This window comes from Stegodyphus dumicola, chromosome 4, assembly GCF_044657685.1.
Source record: "Stegodyphus dumicola isolate Sdum_Otavi_A_Nest chromosome 4, ASM4465768v1".
Lineage (NCBI taxonomy): Eukaryota > Metazoa > Arthropoda > Arachnida > Araneae > Eresidae > Stegodyphus > Stegodyphus dumicola.
Genome location: NC_140771.1, coordinates 3,730,610 through 3,756,343, shown reverse-complemented (window position 1 = coordinate 3,756,343; position 25,734 = coordinate 3,730,610). Strand labels below are relative to the sequence as shown.

The 25,734-nt window shown below is 31.3% G+C and overlaps 1 protein-coding gene and 1 long non-coding RNA gene across 4 annotated transcripts in view; one reads left to right on the top strand and one right to left on the bottom strand.

Moving 5' to 3' along the window:
• Window positions 1-25,734, top strand: part of RfC4 (replication factor C subunit RfC4) — a 76,045-nt gene that overhangs the window by 37,438 nt on the left and 12,873 nt on the right. For 2 of the 3 annotated variants that reach the window (XM_035355384.1, XM_035355385.2), the window contains 5 exons: window positions 1,192-1,293; window positions 10,672-10,772; window positions 10,915-11,072; window positions 16,959-17,024; window positions 20,653-20,847. In XM_035355384.1, coding sequence (XP_035211275.1) covers window positions 1,192-1,293; window positions 10,672-10,772; window positions 10,915-11,072; window positions 16,959-17,024; window positions 20,653-20,847 — 622 coding nt within the window. The remainder of the gene's footprint in view (window positions 1-1,191; window positions 1,294-10,671; window positions 10,773-10,914; window positions 11,073-16,958; window positions 17,025-20,652; window positions 20,848-25,734) is intronic. The other variant, XM_085814484.1, reaches the window with a different exon arrangement.
• LOC118185516 (uncharacterized) overlaps window positions 4,858-25,734 on the bottom strand; it is a 45,910-nt gene continuing 25,033 nt past the window's right edge. The window contains exons 2-3 of the long non-coding RNA XR_004757603.2: window positions 12,404-12,565; window positions 4,858-6,220 (exon numbers count right to left, since the gene is read on the bottom strand). This is a non-coding gene — a long non-coding RNA (uncharacterized LOC118185516). The remainder of the gene's footprint in view (window positions 6,221-12,403; window positions 12,566-25,734) is intronic.

The following is a 25,734-nucleotide window of genomic DNA, read 5'->3' as shown; positions in this document are numbered from 1 at the left end:
ATAGAATGTCACCAAATCATGTGTATAGCTGTAGGTACTAATGTTGTATCATATGACACTGGGAAGGTTTCATATCGAAAGTTCAAAAACAAGGACTATGACATTTAAGAAGCAGAGTGCTCTGGCTGGCCTACTGATGTTGGTTTATGAGGCCCACCTGCGAGAACTTAAGGTAGAAGATCAGTATGCAACCAATCAAGAGCTTGCTAAGGGGTTAGACGTTAATGCCGTATCCATTAGTTGCACTATGCATTGCATAAACTTGACATGCAAGTTCAATCGCTGGGCGTTGCATGAGCTCTGGTATTATCCACAAAGAATAGCTGAAAAAAGGTAAAACCTTTGACAATAAGGTGTACAGAGGGATGCTAGTCTGTGTTGACGCTGCTATCAACGAAAAACATCGAACTGAATTCCGATACAAAAAGGTAATGTTCCATCAAGATAATGCAAGACATGTGTCTGCATTCACTAGCTGGACTCTGCATGGACTTGAATAGAATCTTTCACCACACCCACCATATAGCCCCGACATCACTTTTCAGACTTCTACTTTTTTCACACTTTCAGCCACATCTTGCTAGTGCTATCTTCCATTCTGCATAAAACATCCAAAATGAGGTTGATCTGTTTTTGGACTCGTGGCCACAAAGTTTCTGGGCCAAAGGTTTTGAAAAACTACCAAAACGTTGGCAGAAAATTATAGGTTTGGGTGGTGATTACTACTCGCAATAAAGGTACTGCTTTGATGTTTTTTTAACCTATTAAGAGTGTTTTTTGGTGGGAAACTTTTGTTACCCGATATTTCTTGCATGACAAGAATGGTGAGGCATGATATGAGTTTCTATTGAGGCTTTGAAAAACTACCAAAACACTGGCAGAAAATAACAGATTCAGGTGGTGCACTAAATGCGTTGCTGTCGTGTTTTCTTTTCCCCTAACTTTATTAAGAATGTTTTTAAGAACGCAGAAAACTTTCGTTACAACCAGATATAACGTTTTCCCTTCTCTTCTGTTTCCATATTTGCATTTTGTGATACTGTTATTAAATCTGATTAGTAAAATTGGGAAGTTAATAAAGCATGTTAATAAATTATTGTATTTATATGTTTTTATTATAAATTTTTATTGAAATGCTAAGTAATAATAAATTTTCCATCAATTTTATAAATATTTTGTTCCATTTATTAGAGGGATTGATGTAGTTAGAAATAAAATCAAGATGTTTGCGCAACAGAAAGTTACTTTGCCAAAAGGAAAACATAAAATAATCATTTTGGATGAAGCTGACAGGTATTCATTTTTTTTTTCCTATTTATATTTAAATTTAAAGAGTGTAAAGTTATATTTCTTGATGAAATGTTGTTTGCAGATATCAAGCTGTTGGCCATAATGCTCTCAAGGAAGTGCAGTTGTCTAAATGTTCCTTAAAAATTTGTCCAGATATGTATAAAACACAAAAACAAGATTCAACTGAGCTAAAAATTAATCAGCATGTAGACAGTCGTGTCCTGCCAAACATCTTAAACAAAACAAAATGAGGATGGTCTCAGAACAGTATCTGTCTTTAAAGAATATAATTATTATATTTTACAGTATAAAGTCCGAGATCTGGGTGTCCAATATTCAGATTGATCTAAAATCTAGACCTTAAAGCCACCAACAAAAAATTTTTAATGCTTTGCTCATGCGCATTTGATTGTTTTCCTCTTGAGAAAACATGTGAAGAATTCGGATTCTTAATTTCATTTCAGCACTAAATAAAACACCTCATTATTAAAGAATTCATTTTAGCATAAATTTGTTTGTGTTAAATGTTCTTGGCTCCGTAGCTGCATATCTGCTTGGCATACATTTCAAACAAGAATATTCTGCATAGAAACATCGTTGATTTTACAACTGCTAATATTTTATATCTGTGACGCCAACCTGGTGAATTATTATTTATTATATTTCACTTTCATAACCGTATGTTTATCAACACTTGACAACTTAAGTAATGACTCCTGCAGCAATGCCTAAACAATTTTTTTATATTAGTAATTGAATAACAAAGATTATGGAAACCTTTTATGTTTATGATTACATTTGGCAATGAATACAGATGCGCTAAATGTTGCCAAGGAAAAATTTTTTTAAAATGTTCCTCTTTTTACTTATATTTAGTTAAATTACTTTGCTTGCAATATCTGTTAAGGGGAAACTGTTATACAATGAAAATTTAGAAAATGTTCAGAATTTTGATTTACGTTAAATAATATGAGTGGAGATGCTAAGCAAATATAATAAATATGGCTTATTATTATTTATTTTCTCTATTTTGAACTGAAATTTCATCATTATCTTGTATTATAGTTTAGTTCTGCATAGTTCCCCCCCTCTCATTGTAAACTAGTTCTGTAAATTGAACTGTTATCTAAAATTTAAAAAAATAATAATAATTGTTTTCCATAGTTGAGTGATGTTCATTCTATCTTAATAAATACTGAATTTCTCATATTTTAAATTACAGATCTAATTTTTCTTTTAAGGTTATGCAATTGTGTATAATGTAATTAGACAGGTGCTTATTTTTTTCCCTTAAAAATGTGTTTGAAAAGTGCTTATTTTTTTAACTAAAATGTGGCTACTAACCCTGAGTAAGATGGCATGCAGAATTTATAAAATTAAAAATATGAAATCATGATTTATAAAATAATGAAGCATTTATGATCTAAAGGGTAACAAATTTTACAAAAAAGAGCCTAATAATTATTTGTCTATTTTATTAAACATTTCTTTCAATGTAAGTTGTTTATATTGCTTTTTTGTACTAATATTTTCTCTTTAATTCTGTACACAGACGTAATTTTCATCCTTTAATTTTGTTGCTCGGTGGATCTCTAATATTCCAAAAATCTTGTCTTCCCTAAATTCTGCCACCCAGTGCAGCCGTACGAGTTCTGGCACCAGTTCTGGGTTTATGTGAAAAGCAAATCAGTTATTCTGAATTCAAATAGCACTATAAATGTAATCTTTTGGCCTATGATTATCATTAACAAAATCTATTTTTAGCATATGGAAAGGAATTTTTGTTAAATGTTCCTCATCAATATTTCTTAGCGCATTTAACTTAAATCTGTAATCATTGCCAAGCGTAATATTGTTAACATAAAAGGTTATCATAGCCCTTTGTACTATATAAAAAATGTTTTGGCATCACTGCATAAGTCATTACTTAAGTTGTCATGTGCAGTGCAGAATTTACGTGTAAGCTACACAAGCTATATCTTAGAGTCCCCGCTTTCTTGGGGGCTTCCACAAAAGCATATTTGGCGCTGACATATTACGAGGGCCATCCAGGAAGTAGATTACGTTTCCGTCTGTGTCCGCTAGGGGCGGGGCTAGCGCGGCCATCTTGGGGTCAGAGCATTGCGCAGCTCAGTCTGCATCTAGCCGTGCTAGTGAGAGGTTCGTGCTGTGCTCCGTTCAGATACTGTGACGGTTTGAAATGTCTGCGTTAATTGAAAATCCCGCGAGCTGCGAGGTGCGCTCAGTAATAAGGTTTCTGACTGCAAAAAACTGTAAACCGATAGAAATCTATCGGCAGCTTCGTGAAGTGTATGGGGACAACATTATCACTGAAGGTGGAGTGCGTCAGTGGGTCATAAGATTTCAAAATGGCCGAACCAATGTTCACGACGAAGATCGAAGTGGGAGACCCAGCATAGTGACCGCCGAACTTCTCGAAAAAGTCGATGCTAAAGTCCGTGAAAATCGAAATTTCACAATAACGGAACTTTCTTTGAGTTTTCCACAAATTTCGCGAAGTTTGTTGCACGAAATCATCAGCGAAAAGCTTGGTTACCACAAGTTTTGTGCAAGATGGATTCCAAAAATCTTGACAGAGGACCACAAAAATCAGCGAATGGCTGCAGCGTTGAACTTTTTGGACGCTTACCATAAGGATGGTGACTCTTTACTCGATCGCATCGTTACTGGTGACGAAACATGGGTGAAACATGTGAACTGTGAAACGAAATTGCAATCAATGCAGTGGGGGCACACAAGTTCTCCCCAAAAACCCAAGAAATGCATGCAAACAATGTCGGCAAGGAAGATGATGGCGACTGTTTTTTGGGACAGAAAAGGTGTAATTTTGGTGGACTTCCTGGAAAGAGGCACTACAATAAACTCTCAAAGGTATTGCCAAACTCTCCAAAAACTCAGAAGAGCAATTCAAAACAAGCGCAGAGGAATGTTGAGCTCTAAGATCTTGTTGATTCACGACAACGCCCGGCCCCACACGGCAAATGTCACTCGTAAAGTTCTTGAATCTTTTAAGTGGGAGTTGTTTCCTCATCCGCCGTACAGTCCCGACCTGGCACCGAGCGACTTCCACCTATTCCCAGCAATGAAGAAGTGGCTGGCTATGCAGCGTTTTGATGACGACGCACAGCTGCAAGAAGATGTAACGAAGTGGTTGAAGGCGCAGGCGGCCGAATTTTTCGACGAAGGAATTTCCAAGCTCGTACATCGCTACAATAAATGCCTTAATTTGTATGGTGACTATGTAGAAAAGTAGTATTTGAGTGTGGCTTTCATCTGTATATAATAAAATTTGTTTCCTATACTTTGTTTATTTTTTTATTCCAAAACGTAATCTACTTTCTGGATAGCCCTCGTATATCTGGACTTATAAAGGGCTCTATATCTCAAATAGCTTAGGGCCTTATCAAGTCTAAATCCGGCCCTGGTCATGTGTTGATAAGCATGTGGTGATGAAAGCAAAATATAATAAATACTGATTCGTCAAGTTGGCGTTAGGGGTATAAAATATTAGTAAGTTTAAAATAAGCGATGTTTCTGTCTAGAATGTTTTGGTTTGAGATACATGCCAAGCAGATACGCAACTACAGGACCACATTATTGATCACACAAATTTATGCTAAATTATTGTTTCTTCAATAACGAGGTATTTTATTTAGTTCGGAAGGGCAATTAAGAATCGGGATTCTGCATAGGTTTCATTTATTGGGGGGGGAATAAAATGTATGCATACATAACGCATTTAGCAAAAAAAAAGTTGTTGACAGTTTTGAGGTTCGGATTTTAGATCATTCCGGATGTGGGGAAAAGTTCTTGATAATTTCAAAATTTTTCAAATTTCAACCATGTGGTCTACTTCATTCATCGTATTATTAGAATCCATTACAAGTTTATGTTTTTCTTTTGTTTCTGAGTGGACTTGAATTTGTTTGAGTATCATGAATTGTAGGTAGTAATGAAACATGCATCCATTGCATCACGGTAATCTCTGAGAAGCTACGATTTCTTCTTTTTTTCAGTTTCCTTTTCTGTTCAGGTGTCTTGTGCTGCAAGTGTTCATTCAACATGAAATAAATATGTCTGCTAATTTCAATGAAGAATAATAATTGTCTCTATTAAAAAAAATAACCTTTATGAAGCAATGGATTCATCATTGGAATGAAATGCAAAGATCAGAATACTCAGATTTCAGGATTGTATCTTTTCCTGCGTAAATTGCACAGCGTTAAACATTTTATTCCAAATCTAGCTCTTTTTATGGGAATAAGTTGCTTCCATCCAAATCGTCCCTTGAGTAGCATAAGGCTCTCATTCATTGTAACATCACATTGGTGTCACCATCTCTCTAAATTTTTTGTTTAGATGTTTAGTAACTGGCTATACTTAACAATATGGAGCAATTGTGATTTTGTGTATCAAATACTGAATTATCAGGGAAATGTAAGTGGTGTTGCAAAAGATGAAATCAATAATGAAAACATTTTTTTAGGGGTAAAAGGTGTATAAGAGGAATGTCCAAATTTGTTTCTTCCTAAAATTTACTTCTTGAAAAGTGTTTTGTAACTTTCGATTCAATACACTGTTTAGCATAAATATTTGTCTCTTCAAAAATTTTATCCATAAGAAATATATCAATGAATGTTTCATAAAATTGTAAAACATCCAAAATATTGTTAACATTGGAGGATTTTTCACATCAGTTTCAGTAAAATTTTTAACAGAATTCAAATCTTCATCACATAAGTCACATGAAGAAGGATCCAGGCAACAGAAGGACATCTCTGAATCTTAGTCAGAATTCAATTCAGCCTCTAGCAACAAATTTTTCCATTATTTACTTTCACAATTCATCACATTTTTCCATAATTGACACTAGAAAAATTCTGAAGTAAGACAGCTTCAATTCGAAAACCTTGAAAATAATAGAGAAAAGTTACATGAGATGGGAAAAATTCAAGCTCAACAAAAAAAAATATGAACAGAACTTTTGTAATAACATGGTGAAATTGTGCCATCTATCAGTAGATATTGAAATTAAAAAATTTGTATATGTAATAAAAATGTGGGCAAATCAAAAAAGGAAACTCGGAAGATATCAATTCCTGTATGCTGTATGGGCAAACCAGTTGAGGCCAACTTTAAGTAGCCCGTGCACTGTATGGGCAAATCTATTAAAGGGTTAATATAAACAGTGCAAAAATTCAAGATTAAAGACTTATTCAAAATGGCCTGTAAAACAGACCTTGAATCTGAGAGGATGATATCTTTAACAAATTCTTGTTATGTGCATCTGCTGAAGGGCAATAAAACTAACCTTGATTTCACTGACAAAATAAGTTGTGTGTATTTGAACAGGTAAGCAAAAAGAAAACCAATCACTAAAAACACCTGCATGAGCTGTATCATCTCGACCTAAAAAGGTGAAACCTTAAATCATAATCATAATGGTTTTGAATAATTTGCATTGCTAAAGCACAAATTTGTTAAGGATACATTTCCTTTCTATTGATGGCAGAAATAAGATTTTATTATGCATTTTCAATTAACTGAATCTCTTTCAAGAGAAAATCTTAAACTTCATGCAGTTTAAAAGATATTCAGGAGGAGAATTATTTTTCTCATAAGGCATTGTAATCTTTGGCTGTCTTAAAAACATCCTGAATGGAACTACTGTGGGTTTTTAAAATTTTTATTTTCACTGCATAATAATTCTGTTAATAGGAATTAACAAGGAGCTTAATAAGTTTTGGGTGGAGTAAAACTCCTTATTTCTCCATGTCATCTTTGTAAAGTCATGTTTGTCAAGCATAGTGTGATCACGTATAATTTTAACAGCTCCTTTCATCAATAGGAGAGCTTGGTATAAATGTTTCCAGTTTTCCTATTGCTATTCTAGCTATGATAAACATTTCACAACAATAAAGGTATATATAGGTTGAATATACAGTTTATAAATTAAGATTAAGGCATTGTAACCACTTCTTATTCTATTGTATTCGGTCCTATTGAAATAAAAATTGAGCTTGTAAGTTAGGTAAGTGGTACCATCCAAAAGTTGAATTTTATGGCTTTGATTAGAGCAATTAGCTTTAAGATTTTTCTATTTTAGATGATAAATTAAGGTGTTGTCATTTACCATGATTTTTATTGTGCACTAATTCTTGAACTTCTTGTATTCCATTGACTCATTCAGACATCTTGATATTGTTTTGTTACTACTTTTCACAAGACCAAATAATCTGTAAACAGAGCAAACTTAACATTATCTTCAGACTCCAAAAGCTTGAGGAGATTATTTATGTAAATGTAGAAAAGTGTTAGGGTGAAAACTATACCCATAGAAAATCAAATGGTCTGTATTTGAAGTTGCCATGTTAATAATAAACTATATAGAATCTCTGACCAAAGAAGTCTTTGGTCCAAGAAATTGTGTTCCTATTACTCCAAATCTTTGTTCTCTACACCCTTTCATGTGCATATTTAATGTCTATAAAAGTAGCCAAAATTAAACATTGTTTATTTAATTCATTTTTAAGACACTTGACTACTAGTGGATAATGGAATGCCTGGACCCAACTTGACATGTAGATGGTAGATTATTTGTTTCTGGATGCAATCTAAGTAATAAAGCATTATTTCCTTAGCTTTAGCTTGAAGTTACTTGAAGATTGATTGGTTAAAAGCTTTTTATAGTATCTGCTGGTTTTTCCTTTTCTTAATTAATAATTTCGTGGCTTTATTTCTTGATACCAGGGACATTTGTTTTCCTTTTAAAAACTCTGGATGGAGAAGTATGAGCAAGAACTCTTATTGGTCTTAAGTTCTACAAGGCCCTGTTCCATTACAGTAAAATCAAAAACAAAAATCTAGTGTTTAGTTGAAATAGACAAAAGTTGTCCAATCTTCTCTTTATAGATTTTAACCATATCTAAGAATTCTACTAAGATGCTGAGTCTGCAGTAAACAAGAAAAAAAAAAAAATATTTGAAATATTTTTTGTCATTCTATTCAAGAATTTACTATGAACCTTCACTGGCTCTTTAATACCAAATTAGTTAATTTTCTTTTAACTTGCAAACAAATTTTAAACCTGCTGTGTATAACCTAAAGTGATCTGTCTGTAATTAGTCTTTTTAATGAATGTATCAAAACAACTATGCTTTGCCATGTATATTTCTTTTTAAATTTAAACAAATTTAAATTCTAAAAAAAGGAAAAAATCCAAAATAATTTAAAATAATTTTTTAAAAATGTGCAAACATGTAAAAGATTTAATTCTCGAACTCATCTACAATATCATTTAAATTCAGAAGCATAAGCAAATCAAGTGCAAAATCTATCCATGAAAATAAATCTACTAATTTAATGATAGTCTAACTTATGCATATTCGTGTAGGGGAAGTTCCTGTAGACAAGGATTTCTAAAATACATTGGTTTCTAGATTTTTTTATTATTTTATAAAAAATTAATTTTTAAAAATTTAATTTTTTAAGAAAAAGTTTAATTCTTGACTTTACTTGCTTGTTACTCAAATGACTTCATTAGTATTTTCCTTTTTGAACTTTAATTCTTAAATGTTAATGCTTAAATGTTAATTTCTAAGTATACCACTTTACTGGAATTACTTTTGGTTTTGACTTTTACCCTTGCCTGCATGAATGACGAAACACGAATTGAATGATTGGAGAGTTAGGTTTGGAGGCAACTTCCCCTTGATAAGTCTGTCTCCTGCCTACTCTATGGTCATTCACATATGAAATTTTTAAAAAAATTGTTTAATTTAATTTTAATTTATTAAATTAGTAGATTTATTTTCATGGATAGATTTTGCACTTGATTTGCTTATGCTTCTGAATTTAAATGATATTGTAGATTAGTTCGAGAATTAAATCTTTTACATGTTTGCACATTTTTTTAAAAATTATTTTAAATTATTTTGGCTTTTTTCCTTTTTTTAGAATTTAAATTTGCTTTTTTACTTTTATACGTATTTGTTAAGAATTTAAATTTGTTTAAATTTAAATTTCATTCCTTGCAGCAATGGCGCAAAGAATATTTAATTAAATATGTATTTAAATGTAATTTTTTAATTAAATTCAATTTATTCTTATGAAACTATTTCTCTTTAAATATATTTTTTTATTGTCATGTATATTTTTCCTTTTTTTATTATTATTATTTTAAAGCATTCTCACACCATTTTCTCCAATTCTTAATAGCTTCATACCTTTTGGATCGTACCTCTATAATTCTTGATGAATACTACAAGTTTTTAATTCTTCTGAAGAATCATTACAAAAAATTTAATTCTGCCCCTGGTCTTGGATTTCAATTCTTGACACTCCATAAAGGTTTCTACAGAATAACTTAAAATCTGCATCTATACATCTATCAAACAGTTTTTCTTAGTATTGAATATTACTAAAAATATGCTCCAATTCATTACAAATCGCTTCTTATTTTTCATTTTTAAAACTCCATCTTAATCTGTGTTGAGGTTGTAAAAAATGGTCTGGACCATCACTGAAAACGTGGCATGATGTGTTGAACCATGGCCATAATTTCTCGTTTAGTGTTTTCTCTTGTTAATGTCCTAAGAGATTAAAATAAGATCTTGAAGAAATTTCCCATAAAATGTGCATGTATACTAATTTATATTTTTATAAAAAAATGAATTTAATAAAATATAGGTCAAAAGTTAAAAATACATGCATTTGTTTATGAATAATTTAAATATTCTCCTGTAAGAATATATATTATTCCTAATAATGCCTTTTAAAAGCTTTTAAGAAAACATTTTACATTCATCAAAATCTCTTCAGCTAGGTACGCAACAATTTTAATTTCAGTTTAATATTTCCTCAAGTATTTTAAATACCTTATCTCATAAACTTTTTAGTCTTTCATTTGTTTCTTGTTTAATAAATTTTGTTATATAAATAATATCTGTAATTGTTGTATATTTATTTTAATTCAATTTATTTAAAATTCATATTTGCAATTAAATGCGATATAATATGTTTGTTTCTTGACAAAGGAAACATATGTCATACTTTTTCAAAATCCTTTAGATTTTTCATAAAAGCAATATCAATATAAGGGGTTCTTATGCTTATTTTTAAATTCCCTGGTGGTGTGGTACTTCATTTATCATATGCACCTTGTAGTATGTTTCAAACTAAAATTATATTGTATTGAAAATGTAGTCCTAAAATTTTTAAGTTAATCTTCTCCCTCCCCATGCATGTGGTAAATGTTTTTTTAATTAAAATGTGAGGACTTTTTTTAACAAGTGTGTTATTTAGTACAATTTTCTGTTTGCTACAAATTTTATTTTAACTGTTTTCTTTTAATTATAAAAGCATGACTGAAGGAGCTCAGCAAGCCCTGCGGAGAACCATGGAAATTTACTCAAAAACTACTCGATTTGCCTTAGCATGTAATGCATCAGATAAAATTATTGGTAAGAAATAATGTTTATCATTCAAGTTCATTGATACATGTTTTAATAATTTTGCTTAGTTAAATTTTTGTTTGATATTTAAATTTGTTTAATATTTGTTTTTGTTAAAAACAAATAACTTGAGTCAAAACTTATGTTACAGAGCCCATACAGTCTCGATGTGCTATGGTGCGTTTTGGTAAACTTTCAGATTTGCAGATTCTTGCAAAAATTATTGAAGTTTGTAAAAAAGAAAATGTGAGCTATACTGATGATGGTCTTGAAGCATTGGTTTTTACAGCACAAGGTGACATGAGACAGGTATAAATTATATATATAAATTAAGAGTATTTTTATTAATTTATTTCTGAAAACTTTCGAGCATTTCATGTCTGCTATATGTTTTTTGCTTATTGCTACATTTGTATCAGAATGTTTTGTAATATGCACTTTAGGTAGGGAATAAAAAATTTTTGATTTAAAATGAAGTGAAAAAGTAGCCATAGTTTGGCGTAGATTTTGAATAACCTCTGTTTAGTTTCCGAAGTAATCAGGTGCAAATTCCTCTTCTTCACGAGGGGGGGGGAATTGCAGTGTTTATTAAACTTTTCAGTAAAGATTTTTGAGTTGAATATTTATTAAAAATTTATTGTGAAGAAAAAGACTGTCTGGAATTTTCAATTACATAAAGATTCGAGTTTCCTAACTTTTGCATTGTCTGAAGGTTAATTGTATAAAAATAATTTTGATACATTTATTGCTGAATAAGAGGGAAAACTATTTTTCTTATATAAAACTTATTTGATTAACATTTTAGTCAGCATCTGAAACAATATTTCTGAGGGTATTATAGCACGAAAATAGAAGGAAGGAAAGTACTTGAAGACAAAATATTATCTATTGTATGTAATATAGGACATAAAGGTTTTTTAACTGTAATTTAACACTAAATTTAACTGTAAAGGTTTTTAACTGTAACTATTTTATGTGTACAGTGCCAAAATGTTAGAAGTGAGTGATCAAAGTAGAAAAATTTCCCATTAAACTAAATAAATAAAGGTTAAATATAAAATCATTCAATATATATTATTAACATCAAGTGTTAACTTGCTCTAATATCTTCACAAAAAACATCCACTATGTGGCTTAAAAAATATATTGCTTCCTCTAACCTCCTTTTTTTAAGTTTCTAAGCTTTGCTTATCTTTTTCTATGAAGCAAAGGGTTCTGTTACAAAAATTTCAAATATTGAAGGGAAAAAAAATAGTGGTGAATCAGCAATACTTTCTATTATTTAAGTCAAGCTCAGACAAATTGTTTGGCTAAAGGCCCACATTAGGGAAAAAATGGCAAACCACAAATAAAATTATATATTTATATATAAATGCTATTATCAGGGTTTCATGACAGTCTTAAATCAGTATTTCACTGCAGATTTATGATCTCGAACTGTAGCTCACTTGGTGCATAGTAAATTTCTGTTTAAATCATGCACTATCACTAAAATTGTTTCAGTTTTTCAAAAACCTCCAGATTTTGCTAATGAAGGATGATCTACAGTTTGCAAAATTATATTTTGATTTGAATAAAACAAGTTATATTTTTTATAACTTGTTAAATCAAATTGTATTTTAAATTCAAATTTATTTTACTTAAAAGACATCAAAAGACCTCTCAGGAACCTCTCAGTTGTGAGGGGTAGAGGTGGTGTTCCCGAGGTGTCTGAGCTGTCTGGAGGTAAAACTGGATTCCCTTCTTTCCAGGGGCTACTGGGGGCCTGGATCCTCCAGGCTGGGCTTGAGTGAGACCTCTCCCTGTGAGGAAAAAAAAAAAAAAAAAAAATCTTGTTGCAAATTCTAAGGAAATAAATTTTGGACTGCTTTACAGGAAATAACTTGCGAGTTGTAAGTACTCTGTGATTTGGTACATGGAACATTTGCACTTTATATCCTAATAAAGAACTACAATTATTGATCAAGCAATGTGATAAATATAGCCTTGACATACTCACCATACAGCTCATAAGATGCTTGTTGAGGGAATAATTGAAAGAAAGAACCATTCAGTGTATTACAGTGATAAAAGGAAACATATTTTTGTTATGAGATTTGTTGTGAGCAGGAGAGTCAAACATCTGATCATTGATTTTGTAGCAATATTTTCCCAAATTTGAAAGATTCGAATAAAAGAGGGATTCTTTAATTATAGCTTGACAAATATATATACTCCCACGGAGGATAAAGAAGATGAAGAAAAAGAACAATGCTATGAGGAACTAAAGGCAGTTTGTATGCAACTTGTCCCAAGCTTAACATTAAGATCATAATGAGTGACATAAATGCTAAAATTGGTAAAGAGTTCTGAATTAAGACCAACTATTGGAAGGAATTGTCTGCATGAAGGCTCAAGCGATAATGGACAGAAATTGATCTACTTTTCTGCCAAGAATGATATGACATCTAGTAGATTTTTCGATTATAGAAAAATAAACAAACTTACTTGACAATCCCATAATGGGGAGACACAGAACCAAATTTACCATACTTATTGATTCTAGACATGGATCAGAAATTAGCAGTGTAAGAACTTATCATGGAGCTGTTTTTGATTCCGACCACTTTCTTGTAATGGCCAAAATCAGTGCGAAACTGTTTAGTGTCTGAACAAGAGGTGAAACAAAAACACTACAGTTATGAACAATTAAAATATTAAGATACTAAACTAAAATTTCAATCCATCTTAATGAAAACTTGGATTCAGCTGATGAAATTGTCCATTGAGAATCTGGAGGATAAATGCACTGCAATTAAGAATATTTTCCATAGAACATGAGATTGTATTCATGGTAAGAGTGAAAATATCATATGTAAAGATTAGTTTGATATAGAATGTGAGCTTGTTACCAAAAAAAAAAAAAAGTGTTGTCATAAAATGCTACAGAGAAAATAGTCAAGAAACTCAGTTAAAGTCTTAGGGAGGTAAGAAGATAGGAGTTTTAGGGATGCATAAGAAGAAAAAGAGAATTTTTCACGAAGCCTTATTTGAATTTGTTGAATGTCTTAGGGGTGCTGATGAGAGCAATGCTTTCTTTTGTGAAATTAATCTTGGATGTTTCAACAGCTTGTAGTAATAAAGATAGATTAATGATAGGAATGAGATTATTAATCAGTGGAATGAATATTTCACAACATTGCTCAACAAGCATGACTCAGGTTGTGAAGAGTTTGATGATTGAACAGCAATGACGGCATGGCTAATATCAGTCCACCATTTTTGGCAACAATAAATGAAGCAATAGATAAACTGAAAAACTAAGATTATATAGCTTTTACAGAGTTTCTAGTCAAAACAGGCCTTCTAGACGTGTTTTAAAGTATGGAGTTAGAAGCTGCTTATTGCCTGTAGGATTAAAAAAAAAGAACACTTAGTCTTCGTAAAAGAGATTCTGAAAGGCATTGTTGAAAGTATTCAAATACATGGTATCAGAAGAAGAAAAACCATTGCAAAAATCCACTAGACATATGAGTATCCAGACATCATTTTGTCAGGACTCAAAAAATAAAATGGGCTAGTCATCTAATCAGAATGCCCGAAAATAGAATTACCAAAACACTATTCATGTACACACCAATAGGCACTCGAGAGAGAGAGAAAAACTCGGATGCCCAGACTGTCTGGAGAAAGACTTAAAGGTTATTGATTAGAAGACTAAGGCCCAGAGTAGAACAGCCTGGAATGAAATTCTAAAAAAGGCCAAGGCCCATTATGGGCAGTTGAGCCACTTAGGAAGAAGACATCAAAAGAAAGAAAAAGAACTACAGTACAAAGTCCGTAATCCGGACTCGTTGGGACTTCGGTGATTCCGGATTGAGGGTTTTTCCGGATTATAGGTCATCAATTTAAATCTGGTAAGATGGCATGCAGAAATTATGCAATTAAAAATATGAAACCATAATTTATAAAATAAAGAGCAATTATGATCTAAAGGGTATCAAAATTTACAAGAAAAAAAAAAAAAAAAAAAGCTTAATGTTTATTTGTTTACTTTAGTAAACATTTCTATCAATGTAAGTTGTTTAAGTTGCTTTGTTTTTTGTGCTAATACTTTTATTTTAATTCTATAAACAGACATAATTCCTTGTTCAGTTACAAAGTTCCACTGTTCAAGTCCTCTAATTGCTGTGTCGAGAATACCGACTAACTTGTCAATCGAAATTTTTTCGTTTTCAATAATGTTCTCTGTTACTTTCTTCACTATCGGAAGTGCACATGGGTAAATGCTTTACGAGCATGCATAGCGGACACGTGCATCAAACACGCATGCGTAAGTTTGTGGCTTTGAGGTCCGGATTATAGATCATTTCAGATAATGGACGTCCGGATTAGAGACTTTGTACTGTATAATAAGAAATTATTATTCCTCATGGGCCAAACAAAAATGTGTGGCATGCCATAGTTTGCCTGCACCTGATTTAGATCTGTTGGTGACCTGTGGTTGAGTGAAAAGAGAGAATTCTTAAGTAAACAATTTTAAGGCTGTGTATACATAAATATTTCAGAAAACAATATCAGTAAATATTATTTTCATTCACTATTTCTATTCCTTATTATTCCTGATTTCTAAGTATATTATATTCTTATAGTGTATTATATTTATAGAATAAATGTTTTGTAAATTTTTTTATGATTCCTGGTATTAACCATTTGAGTCCCAAGCAATGCGATCGTGCTGTTGAGATTTTATGTTGAAAAAACCCAGTACATTTCAAACATTGTACTGGGTTTTACTTACCTTTTTCTGTTGCTTTGTCTAATTATTTTGAAACACACAATTATTAACTATAAGAAGCACTTACGCAAAAATATGTCCGATCGCTTTGCAAACTGCAATAAATGTGATGGAGCGATGAGAAAAAGACAAGAATTGTGTTACCTAACAAATACAAGAAGCACTAATGCTCCGATTGGGATTCATCAATTTAAAATAAACAAAGTGCTATTGTGCCGCTTAGTATTTCTTGATATGAAATAAAACAAGCTCGATTGTGTTGCTGCTTGGGTCTTTTTGTACTCATTTAGAGAAAGCACAGTTGCACTGTTTAGGATTCTTCGACAGAGTTTTTTTCAATACCCTCTGGGACTCAAACGGTTAATACTTAATCTTTGGTTTCCTGAAAGCATGCTTATCTGCTGTAAACCTAATTTACGTAATATGTCATTCTCACTTATTATATTGTGGCAATCAATGTAATAAATTTCTGATATCAAATTCAGACTAGTTGCTATTTATCTTTTTTGGGGAGAAGCAAGTTTTATTTATTTGGTCAAATGCTGTAAACTATAATGTAGGTATCTCTGTTATTAACATGGTTCCCTACAACATGGGTTTGCTCTTAATCAATAAGAGAATTGCAGAAACCCTCATATACCACAGCAAAACAGTTCATTCTAGCTTGCCAATGAATATGTGTAAAACCCCTTATAATACTTTATACATGCACATATTTCGATAAGACAATTTTATTCTAAACATTCAAAATTAAAATTATGTATTATACTATTGTGTGTAGTATACAATGGCAACTCATTTATTTATACACATAAAAATAAAATTTAAATTTAAATTCTGAGAATACCCACGTTCTTTCACATCGAAATTCTTTTGAAATGGAGTTGTGCCAATCATTTACACAGAAAGTATCTTTTGTTGCAAGTGTTCAGTTCAAGATTGTGTAAATTATGTAACTGTGATTTTGGAGGGGGGGACTGTTTAAAAAAGTTTTTGGGTATGTGTTACGAATTAGCTTTGATATTTTGAGCGTAATCATTGCAGAATTATGCTTCAGTCTCAAACTAGGTTTGAAAGTAAGAAAACAACTTTTAAAAGAAATTTCTTTGGGGATGAAAATGCAAATTTTGAATAGATTGTTAAAAGGGTAAAAGGCATCTGACATTATAAAAAAAAGTCTAAATTTAAATCAGGTGACAAACCCCCACAAAATAGGGGGGATTTGTTTGTAAAAGTTTTCGGAACACACCCTCTTTGTTAAATATTGGTTGTTAGTCTCAAATAACGCACACCATGGTATTTTCTATGAACCTATTTATTATGTTACAAGAGGGACACGTACTATAGTTTTCTTATACAAATATGTTGGTGATTTTTACTGTTCTTAATGTTAATTTTGTTGTATTTGTTTATTTCAGGCATTAAACAACTTACAGTCTACATATTCTGGATTTGGTCATGTAAATAGTGAATATGTTTTTAAGGTAATACTTGTCTCTTCCTTTAATTAGCTAAATATATTGATAGCCTGTTTTTGACTTTTATATGCTATCATTTCTTCAATATTTCAATCTTAATAAAAGTGAAAATATTATCTCAAGTGAAACTATTAAAGTTTGCAGTGTTTTAGCTGTCATATGATCTTTTATGTAAACATTTAAAAAATTTTAATAGACATTAAAAAAATAAGCTAATCTTTGGAATATGGTAACAGGTAGTTTGGCAACATTTTGGTAAGGCGATAAAGCTAGGACTTTAGCAGTGTACGTGGATAAAGTCAAGAGTGTGCGCAATGCCATTTTTGTGCGGTTCTGGGATTTTTTTTTTTTAAGTGAAAATAGGTCGACGTGTACATGGATACCGTGTATGTGCAATTCTTAAAAACGCGGCAAGCAGTTTGCGATTCTGCACTTTCTCCCAATTTCGCACCTAACCTTCGTCATGATTAAGCACTATTGTTCCATAAAAGTTCTAGCATGAGCGTAATTTGGCTAGCAGATTGTTGGAAAAAAAAAATGTTGAGTTAAAAAAAAAAAAAAAAACTAGCAGGTTGCTCTAACAAGGTTGGTCGCCAAATTTTTGCCAAAAAATCGCCAAGTTACCATAATCCGAAGATTTACCAAAAAATATTTAGAAATGCACATGTAAATAAATATTTTTTTTTCCTACTGTTAAAAGCCGTTCAATATCTAATACCATGTCATCTGATAAAGGCAATTTTTACTAAGGTTTTCTTTTCTTGTTAGCTACTTGTATATTTAGATCTACTAGAAAACACTGCATAAAGGTAAATTTAAGTACACTTTGTATTTTAATTTACTTGTATATTTTAATGAAGTGTATCATAAATATCATATTGTGTATCATGTTAAAACTTCTCAAGAGTTCATTTTTTACAGCACATGAGAGTTTCTAAATATTCCATGTTTCTTTGCTGTCCACACACAGGGCTGTGAGTCGATAGGGAAAATAACCGACTCCGACTTGATTCTGACTCCCTCATATATATATGTGTGTGTGTGTGTATAAACGTATATACATGGGTTACAGCTTATTTTTTTAATATAAAAGAAGTAATAGGCACTACAGAAAAAAAATGATGGCATAGCAAATTATTTATATTAATTAGCATTTATTATAAAATGGAAAAACTGGCATTAGTTATTTCTAAGAAACAGTATAGGTTCGGCAAGACCTTCTTTGTTGGAGGGCCAATGATCCGATTTGATAAACTTCAGAGCTGAGAAGAGTCTTTCCACACTCACTTGAGTAGGAGGAAGAGCTGTTACCATTAGGGCTGCTTCATTTAACTTTTCATGATAGATTTTTATTAAGTTCTAAAAGAGGTGTCTTGCAAGTGCAATCATATTTCTGTATTTCTTCAAAGGCCCTATAGAAATCTTGTTTGTATTTTTTCATTTTTATATCTAAAGGCTCTTGGTTCTCTATTTTCATTCACTTTTCCTTAGCTTTTTCAATATTATCCAAAAATAGTTCTCAAAATCTAATTCATCATTGGAAGAGGATGATAGAGACTCAAATGCAATGTCTGCAGTTTGACTGTCCTGATTCGAATTTTCCAGTTGTTCTGAGAATAATTTCATTCTTAATGAAAGTTCATAGATGGCTTTATTTGCCTTTTTAATTTGCTCCTCATCCAAGAAAATTCGATGTTTCGGGTCTACATATATTGAACCCAGAAAGATCTCATTGTCTAGCCAACTAGTTTCTCTTTCCTTCATTGAAGAAATAATTTCTTCTGCAATAAACCCTTCATTTCAGAAATAACAAACATCCCATTCTCGCCTCCTGTTAGTTCTTCAGATTTCAGCTTTTTTGTGGCTATATATGGTATAGAAAGAAGAGTTTCCAATACTGCAAGATCATTCCACAGTCTTTCTGTTAGTGAAACGTTAGGGTTATCTACATCTTCTAAAAAAGTTCTTAATTCTAACAACCTCTTTATCATCAAATATGTACTTCCTCATTGCATTGCTTGATCAATAATTGCTCCTTTTTCTGCTCGCTTTGTAAGAATGGCATCAATTTTAATTTTGAGAGTTCTTGCTGCTATTGCTGCCTACCTAAATTTACCAGAGAGATTTGTAACTAAATAAATCAGTTTAATCACTAATGGCAAATATCACATCCATCCTTCTCCCTTATATTTATTTATTAATACATCAATAAAATAGAAAATAACTATTTATTAAAGTATATAGTCCATAAATAAAAATAATAACTCAGCTTGTCATTGTTTTTTTTTCAATCAATTTTAATTTCATTTCAAATTCAAACTGCCCAACAAAAACTGGTGTCCGAGTCGACCTGTTTTTAGCAACTCCAGCTCCGACTCCTTGTACCTCCAAATCTGCCTTACTCCAACTTCACAGCCCTGTCCACACATTCCTGTACATTTATTACATCTTTGTGTATATTAAAATCTGAAGCAATAATCATTTTTATTCATGACTTTTTTATAAACATATTGGTAGGGGAGATTTTTGTATCCATTCTGTTTTCAGTTTTTTGCACTTAAGTTATTTTGAGTCGAAGTATGAGAGCTCACATTGTCACGATGAAGAATGTTTCGCATCTTCTTCTGCTTTTTTCGAATTTCTCTGATGACTTCTGGTAAACAAATGGTCACATACTATTCTCAATTGATCGTCCTGCATTGCTCTTATGCCACTGTCACCACGTAACTGGTAATGCTGAAGAAACAGGCAACTATTTGCTTCGATGTGCTTCTTCTGCAAACAACTTTTATTGGATTTGGCTCTTCTTGGCAGACCCATACAGTCAACTGCTGTTTTGTTTCAACTCGTATAGATCCATGATTTGTCACATGTGTAGATGTTATGCACAGTCTTTGATGCACCTTGAACGTATTTTTCCAACATTTCATTGCACCAATCAACACGAGCCTTCTTTTGAGAGTTTGTCAGATTATGCGGCATCTAACACGAAAACAAAATTTTAACAGCAAAATGTTCAGGTAATATCTTATTGATGCTTGTCATACTAATGCCCAAAGATGCCTCAATCTCACAATATGTCACATGACAATCTTGCTTTGTGTGTTCACACACAGCATCAATATTTTCTGGCACAGCAACCGATTTTGGATGACCTTCACAGAATTCGTCTTGGAGCGAACGTCAACCACGATTGAATTCGTTATGGCAGTTTTTTACAGTGCTGTAGGATGGTGCTTTATTGCTGTATAAAGAATTAAGTTCTTCGAAGCACTCTTGTCTTGATAATCCACATCAAAAGTTATGAAAAATAATTGCATGAAAATGTTCACGAGTCAATTCCATTTTTTGCCTGAGATGAGCTTTGCAATTTACTGTAAACAACACAAATGACACTAAAATGGCAAAATGTTCTGAAGAAGCTATGGTTAAAGGTATCAAACTTTCGATTGGATTCATTCATCTGTGTTTGCTTAGCAACACTTACTGTTGCCAAAGCCGTGTTGTGAAACTATTTATTTATTTACTTATTTTTTTGTAATAATTTATACTTTTACAGTTATAGCAAATTTTAAATGATTGTAATAGTTTATTATTTAGAAATATGAAAAAAAGTTTTTCCCCCTTCTTCAAGGTGTGTGATGAACCTCATCCATTGCTTATTAAGGACATGTTGAAACATTGTGTTGAGTGTAAACTTGATGAAGCCTACAAGATTTTGTTGCACCTTTGGAAACTTGGTTATGCATGTGAAGACATAATTGCTAATATATTTAGAGTTTGCAAAACTCATGACATGCCTGAATATTTAAAACTTGAATTTATTAAGGTAATAAATGTTTTATTATAAAGCTAAGATTTTATCATGCATATTGATTCAGGAATATTTGATTTTTACATGTCAATGCAAAAACACCTATGATCAGCTGGCTAAACTTTTTTTGTATAATTATTTAATTTGTGTATTAGAGAACAATTTAAAACTATTTTTCATAGTTGAAGTATCACAGGGTGCTGATACTTATTTTATTTTCTAAAATATCTATATTTCATTACACTTAAATCGAAATAATTTACAATGAAATCTCAAAATACTAACATATTTTTGATATAATACTAGCATAAAGAAATTGCAAATTCATAAAGGTTAAAATAAATCTTACTTATATACAGGGTTCGTTTGAGTCCTTAGATTTTTTGGAATTGATTTTTGGTCCTTAAAAGTCCTTAACTTCGGCCAAAATCAGCAAAAGGACCTTAATTTTAATCATCTGAAATTTCTGTCTGTTTTTACGACTGCCATTTTGAGTGTAAATTAGCATTTTGAAGGAATATTTTTGGTGATTCACTGAGGTATATGGTTATCTTTTGAATGGGTTCATGGGTTATAAGGCCCACCAGCGGCCGAGCGGTAAAGTCGCTGAACACTGGTAGTTCGGTCCGAGGTTCGAATTCCGCGAACGGGCTGGCTGCATGGGCGTTTTCGTGGTTTTCCCCATGTGTAACGTGTATACGAGCCAGTTTCCCTTAGAAAGTCCTCCATGAAGGCATCCCTCCCCTTAGGCAGATAGCCCTCGAGGCTTTGCCATAATCACACACACACATGGGTTATAATTTGTTTCTATTTCTAATATAAATGATGGGATACTCAAGGTTCTGAGCAAGAAGTGAAACATAAGCATAACGAAATTCAATTTTTCTATAAAGAGCCCATAAACAACTTTTTGCTTTTGGTCATAGGAATTCTTTTATTAAACGGTTCTAAATTTGGCGACTTATCAAAATTTTGGCGATTTTAAAATCAGTTTCTATAGAAAATTTTTAATTATGAGATCTGAGAATTTTTTGATGATTTTTTTAAAACATCATAATATTGATAAATTTTATTAAAATAATGGTAATATGTTGAAATTATATTAAATAAACATAAATAAAACATTTTTATTTTCCACTGTCATATTATAAAGTTTCATTTTGGCAACTTATTATACAGTCAAAAGTCGTTAATTCGGACACCCATAATCCAGAATAATCTATAATCCGGACCTCAAAGCTAAAAACTTTCTGCGCATGCGCCGCGTTGACACATGCGCATATGCGTTCACGCGTGCACGTAAGACCTTTTACGTCTGTGCATATGCGTATGCGCAAGTGTAGAATACGTTTTCGCGTGTGCGTTTTATGTATAACGGACGGTATAAGCTAAAATTATCTAATTATCTATTTCAGGTAATGTTGATGATTGCGTTGTTCCTTAATTTTCAAATTGGATCCGGCTTATTATTTTTTGCAGGCTGTAAGAGCAATACTATAAAAATAAACTTGAACTTTCAATTATGTCAAAAAGAATTTCCGATTCTGGATCTCCCAAAGGATCGTACAAAACGAAAGTATGTTTCGATGTCCATCAAACAAAAAGTGGAATTGCTGCAAAAAATGGATAAAGACATGAAGAATGTGACAGAGAGGTTAGTGAAAACGAAAAAATTTCGATTGACAAGTTAGTCGGTATTCTTGACACAGCAATTATAGGACTTGAACAGCGGAACTTTGTAACTGAACAAGAAATTATGTCTGTTTATAGAATTAAAGAGAAAGTATTATCACATAAAAAACGAAGCAACTTAAACAACTTACATTGAAAGAAATGTTTAATAAAGTAAACAAATAAATATTAAGCTTTTTTTTTTTTTTTTTTTGTAAATTTTGATACCCTTTAGATCATAATTGTTCTTTATTTCATAAATTACGGTTTCATATTTTTAATTTTAGAATTTCTGCATGCCATCTTCCGAGATTTAAACTGATGATATATAATCCGGAATCGCCGAAGTCCCGACGAGTCCGGATTAACAACTTTTGACTGTACAATATTTGGAACCTGAAAAATAAACCACGTATAATGCTATAAAGCACATTTTATGAAACAGCTCTTAGCAAAAGCAAAATTAGCTGTGTAATTAATTAAAAATGTCTTCTTTTTAATTTTTTCATAGTAAGAGTTTTTCCCATGTAATGGTCTCAGTATTTAGAATTCTCAGAATATGCATCAGTTTTTCTCTATAAAATTAATTTTACACTTTTCCCCCCTCCCCTTTTTTTCCAAAATATTTTTGGCCTTTTGCTGTTACAGAATTGGTAGGGATAATTTTTCTTTAGGATTTTAGACATTGCAACTTGGAAAGTTTAGAAGGATTTGAAGGCAAGATTTATAGAGCCACAATTCTAGAAGATTCAAGAAATTTGTGACAAAATGAAAAATGTCTCCATGGTGTCAACATGTAATGGATGTATTTAACAGAAAGTTTGCAATGAGTTTCTTACTTTTTGGAAAACGTCTGGAAGAACAATGAAAACATAATATTTGAATGTTTTACTTCTGATACTAGAATCTTAACATGTTTATCTTCCCTTTATTTTCTCTACTTTTCACTAGGCACAAGCATGGAAAATATCAAAAATGCTTCTAATCTTATCACATGGGCAGGCATTATAGAAAGTTTTTTTTTTTTTTTTTTTTTTTTTTTTTTTTTTTTTAATAAAGAAATTGAAAACTTACAATTTAAAAGATTAATATGTCTTAATGCACCATACACATAGCTGAAACTCAGCATTTTCCCATTCTGTAGATCCTAAATTCTAAAAGTTTTGCCATTTCTAGATTTTGTTGTTCAGTGTGTCATTAAATTCTAAAAATTCTGCCACATCAGTTCTGTAACCGTCCTTTAACATATATATTTCATATTTCTTCTAAATGTTCATATTACCAAAGAAATAAAATTAGCCCCTTTTTCTGTACATTCTAAATCCATTTAGTGTTTTTAGAATAACAGAAATCCTTAATTAAATTTAAAAATTCTAAAATGAAAAGCAAACATATTGAAGAAAGAAATTGAGTACATAAAGAAAATTATTCTTCAAAGATATGTGCAATTATTATTATGTAAATTCCACTATTATTTATGATTTCAGCCTTTACTATAATTTCCCATTTCTATTTCCTCATTTGAGAGTTACTGAGCCATATTAAATTGAAATTAAATTGTATAATCCTTGACCACTAGTCCACATTTTTAGTTTGAATTTGACTGTTCTTGTTTAATTACGTTACTGTGAACTGTAATTGATTTTGTTAGCATCAGAACATGCCATTCTTTTTAAATAAGAGGTGTATTTAAACCTTTGTCTGATATTGTAGTTACTTTCACACATAGCAATAATATGCTTCATACCTTTTGGGGTTTTGGACTATTTAACTTTTACCGAATTTAGTAAACCCTCATAGGTACACTGTGGAGAGGTTGACATGTTAAGAGATAAAGCACGTAGAAACTAGAAAAAGCATTGGTTTGCATATTGAGAAAAATCTTTAATTGTTAGAAAAGATGCTTAAAAAGAAGCAAATCGATATAAACTAGACAAAATGTCTGGGAATCCTTCAAATTAAAATTGTGAATAAATATTTTGTTGAGTGTTGTTACAAAACATAAATGTTTTGTAGCTTTTCATATGTAATTATCCTAATATCGTTTAAGAATCAATGTCATAAATTACATGTATTTTAGTGAAATTTTATTAGTTTTTGATTTTAATAGGGCCTTTTTAACAAATATTGTTAATTAAATTAAATTTGTTAATATTGTTAATTAAATTAAATAAAATAAAATTTAATAGTGGCCATGTAAATCCATAATGACTAAGGTTATTAAACTACATATTTAATTATTGATAACTGTTTACCCTTAAAAATTATCTCTACATATTAAAGCAAGTTATTGCCTTTCATTAATATTCACTGTGGTCACAAGATAAAATACAAAAATGTAAAAATTCAAGTAAAACTTATTCTTTGCATCTAATGAGACTTAAAGTAATACAAAAAAACTTATCTCCTCTGGTGCTTTAATGGCTTATTGGAACCTTAAAATATATTAACTGGGTTACAACCCCTGGAACTCTACACAAAGCTACACTAAATGCATCAAACAGAGTCTGACTGACTTTCAGCACTTGCCAATTGTGCCTACATCAAGCCTTTCAGGTTTGTTCGAATCAGCAGGTCTTTCTCTAGACAAGCAGCAGCGGTGACAACATTCAGCCTTTTGTTATGAATCATCCTGATTATGATCTTACTTATTATTTTAACTTCAAAAGATGTTTGCATAAAATCAACATAAAGCTAACTGTTAGTAAAACGTAAATGTCACTTATCTTCTTTTAAATATGTCCAACTATTATTACTAAACATGAATTAATTAACATAATTATTAATAAGTTTGGGAATAAAATAAACTTTATGAAATTTATCAAGTAGCATTGAATATTTTAAATAGTAAAATAGTAAAATATTCAATGCTACTTGATAAATTTCATAAAGTTTATTTTATTCCCAAACTTATTAATAATTATGTTAATTAATTCATGTTTAGTAATAATGCATATTACTTAGATATCTATTTTATTTTTAGGATGGTATTCCAAAAGTGAAATTCAGGCATAGATAATATTTTTAATTGAATTCAGTTCCCATTTGATCATAGGTCCTTAATTTTTTTCATTAATGGTCCTTAAAAGTACTTAATTTCCATGTGCAGAAATGTGTACGAACCCTGTAACAGAGCATTTCTGTATAATACTTGAATATGTAACAATCTGTTATTAGCACTTTCAAAGCAAGAGATACAATACATCCCAGCCCTAATCCATGTATCTTTGT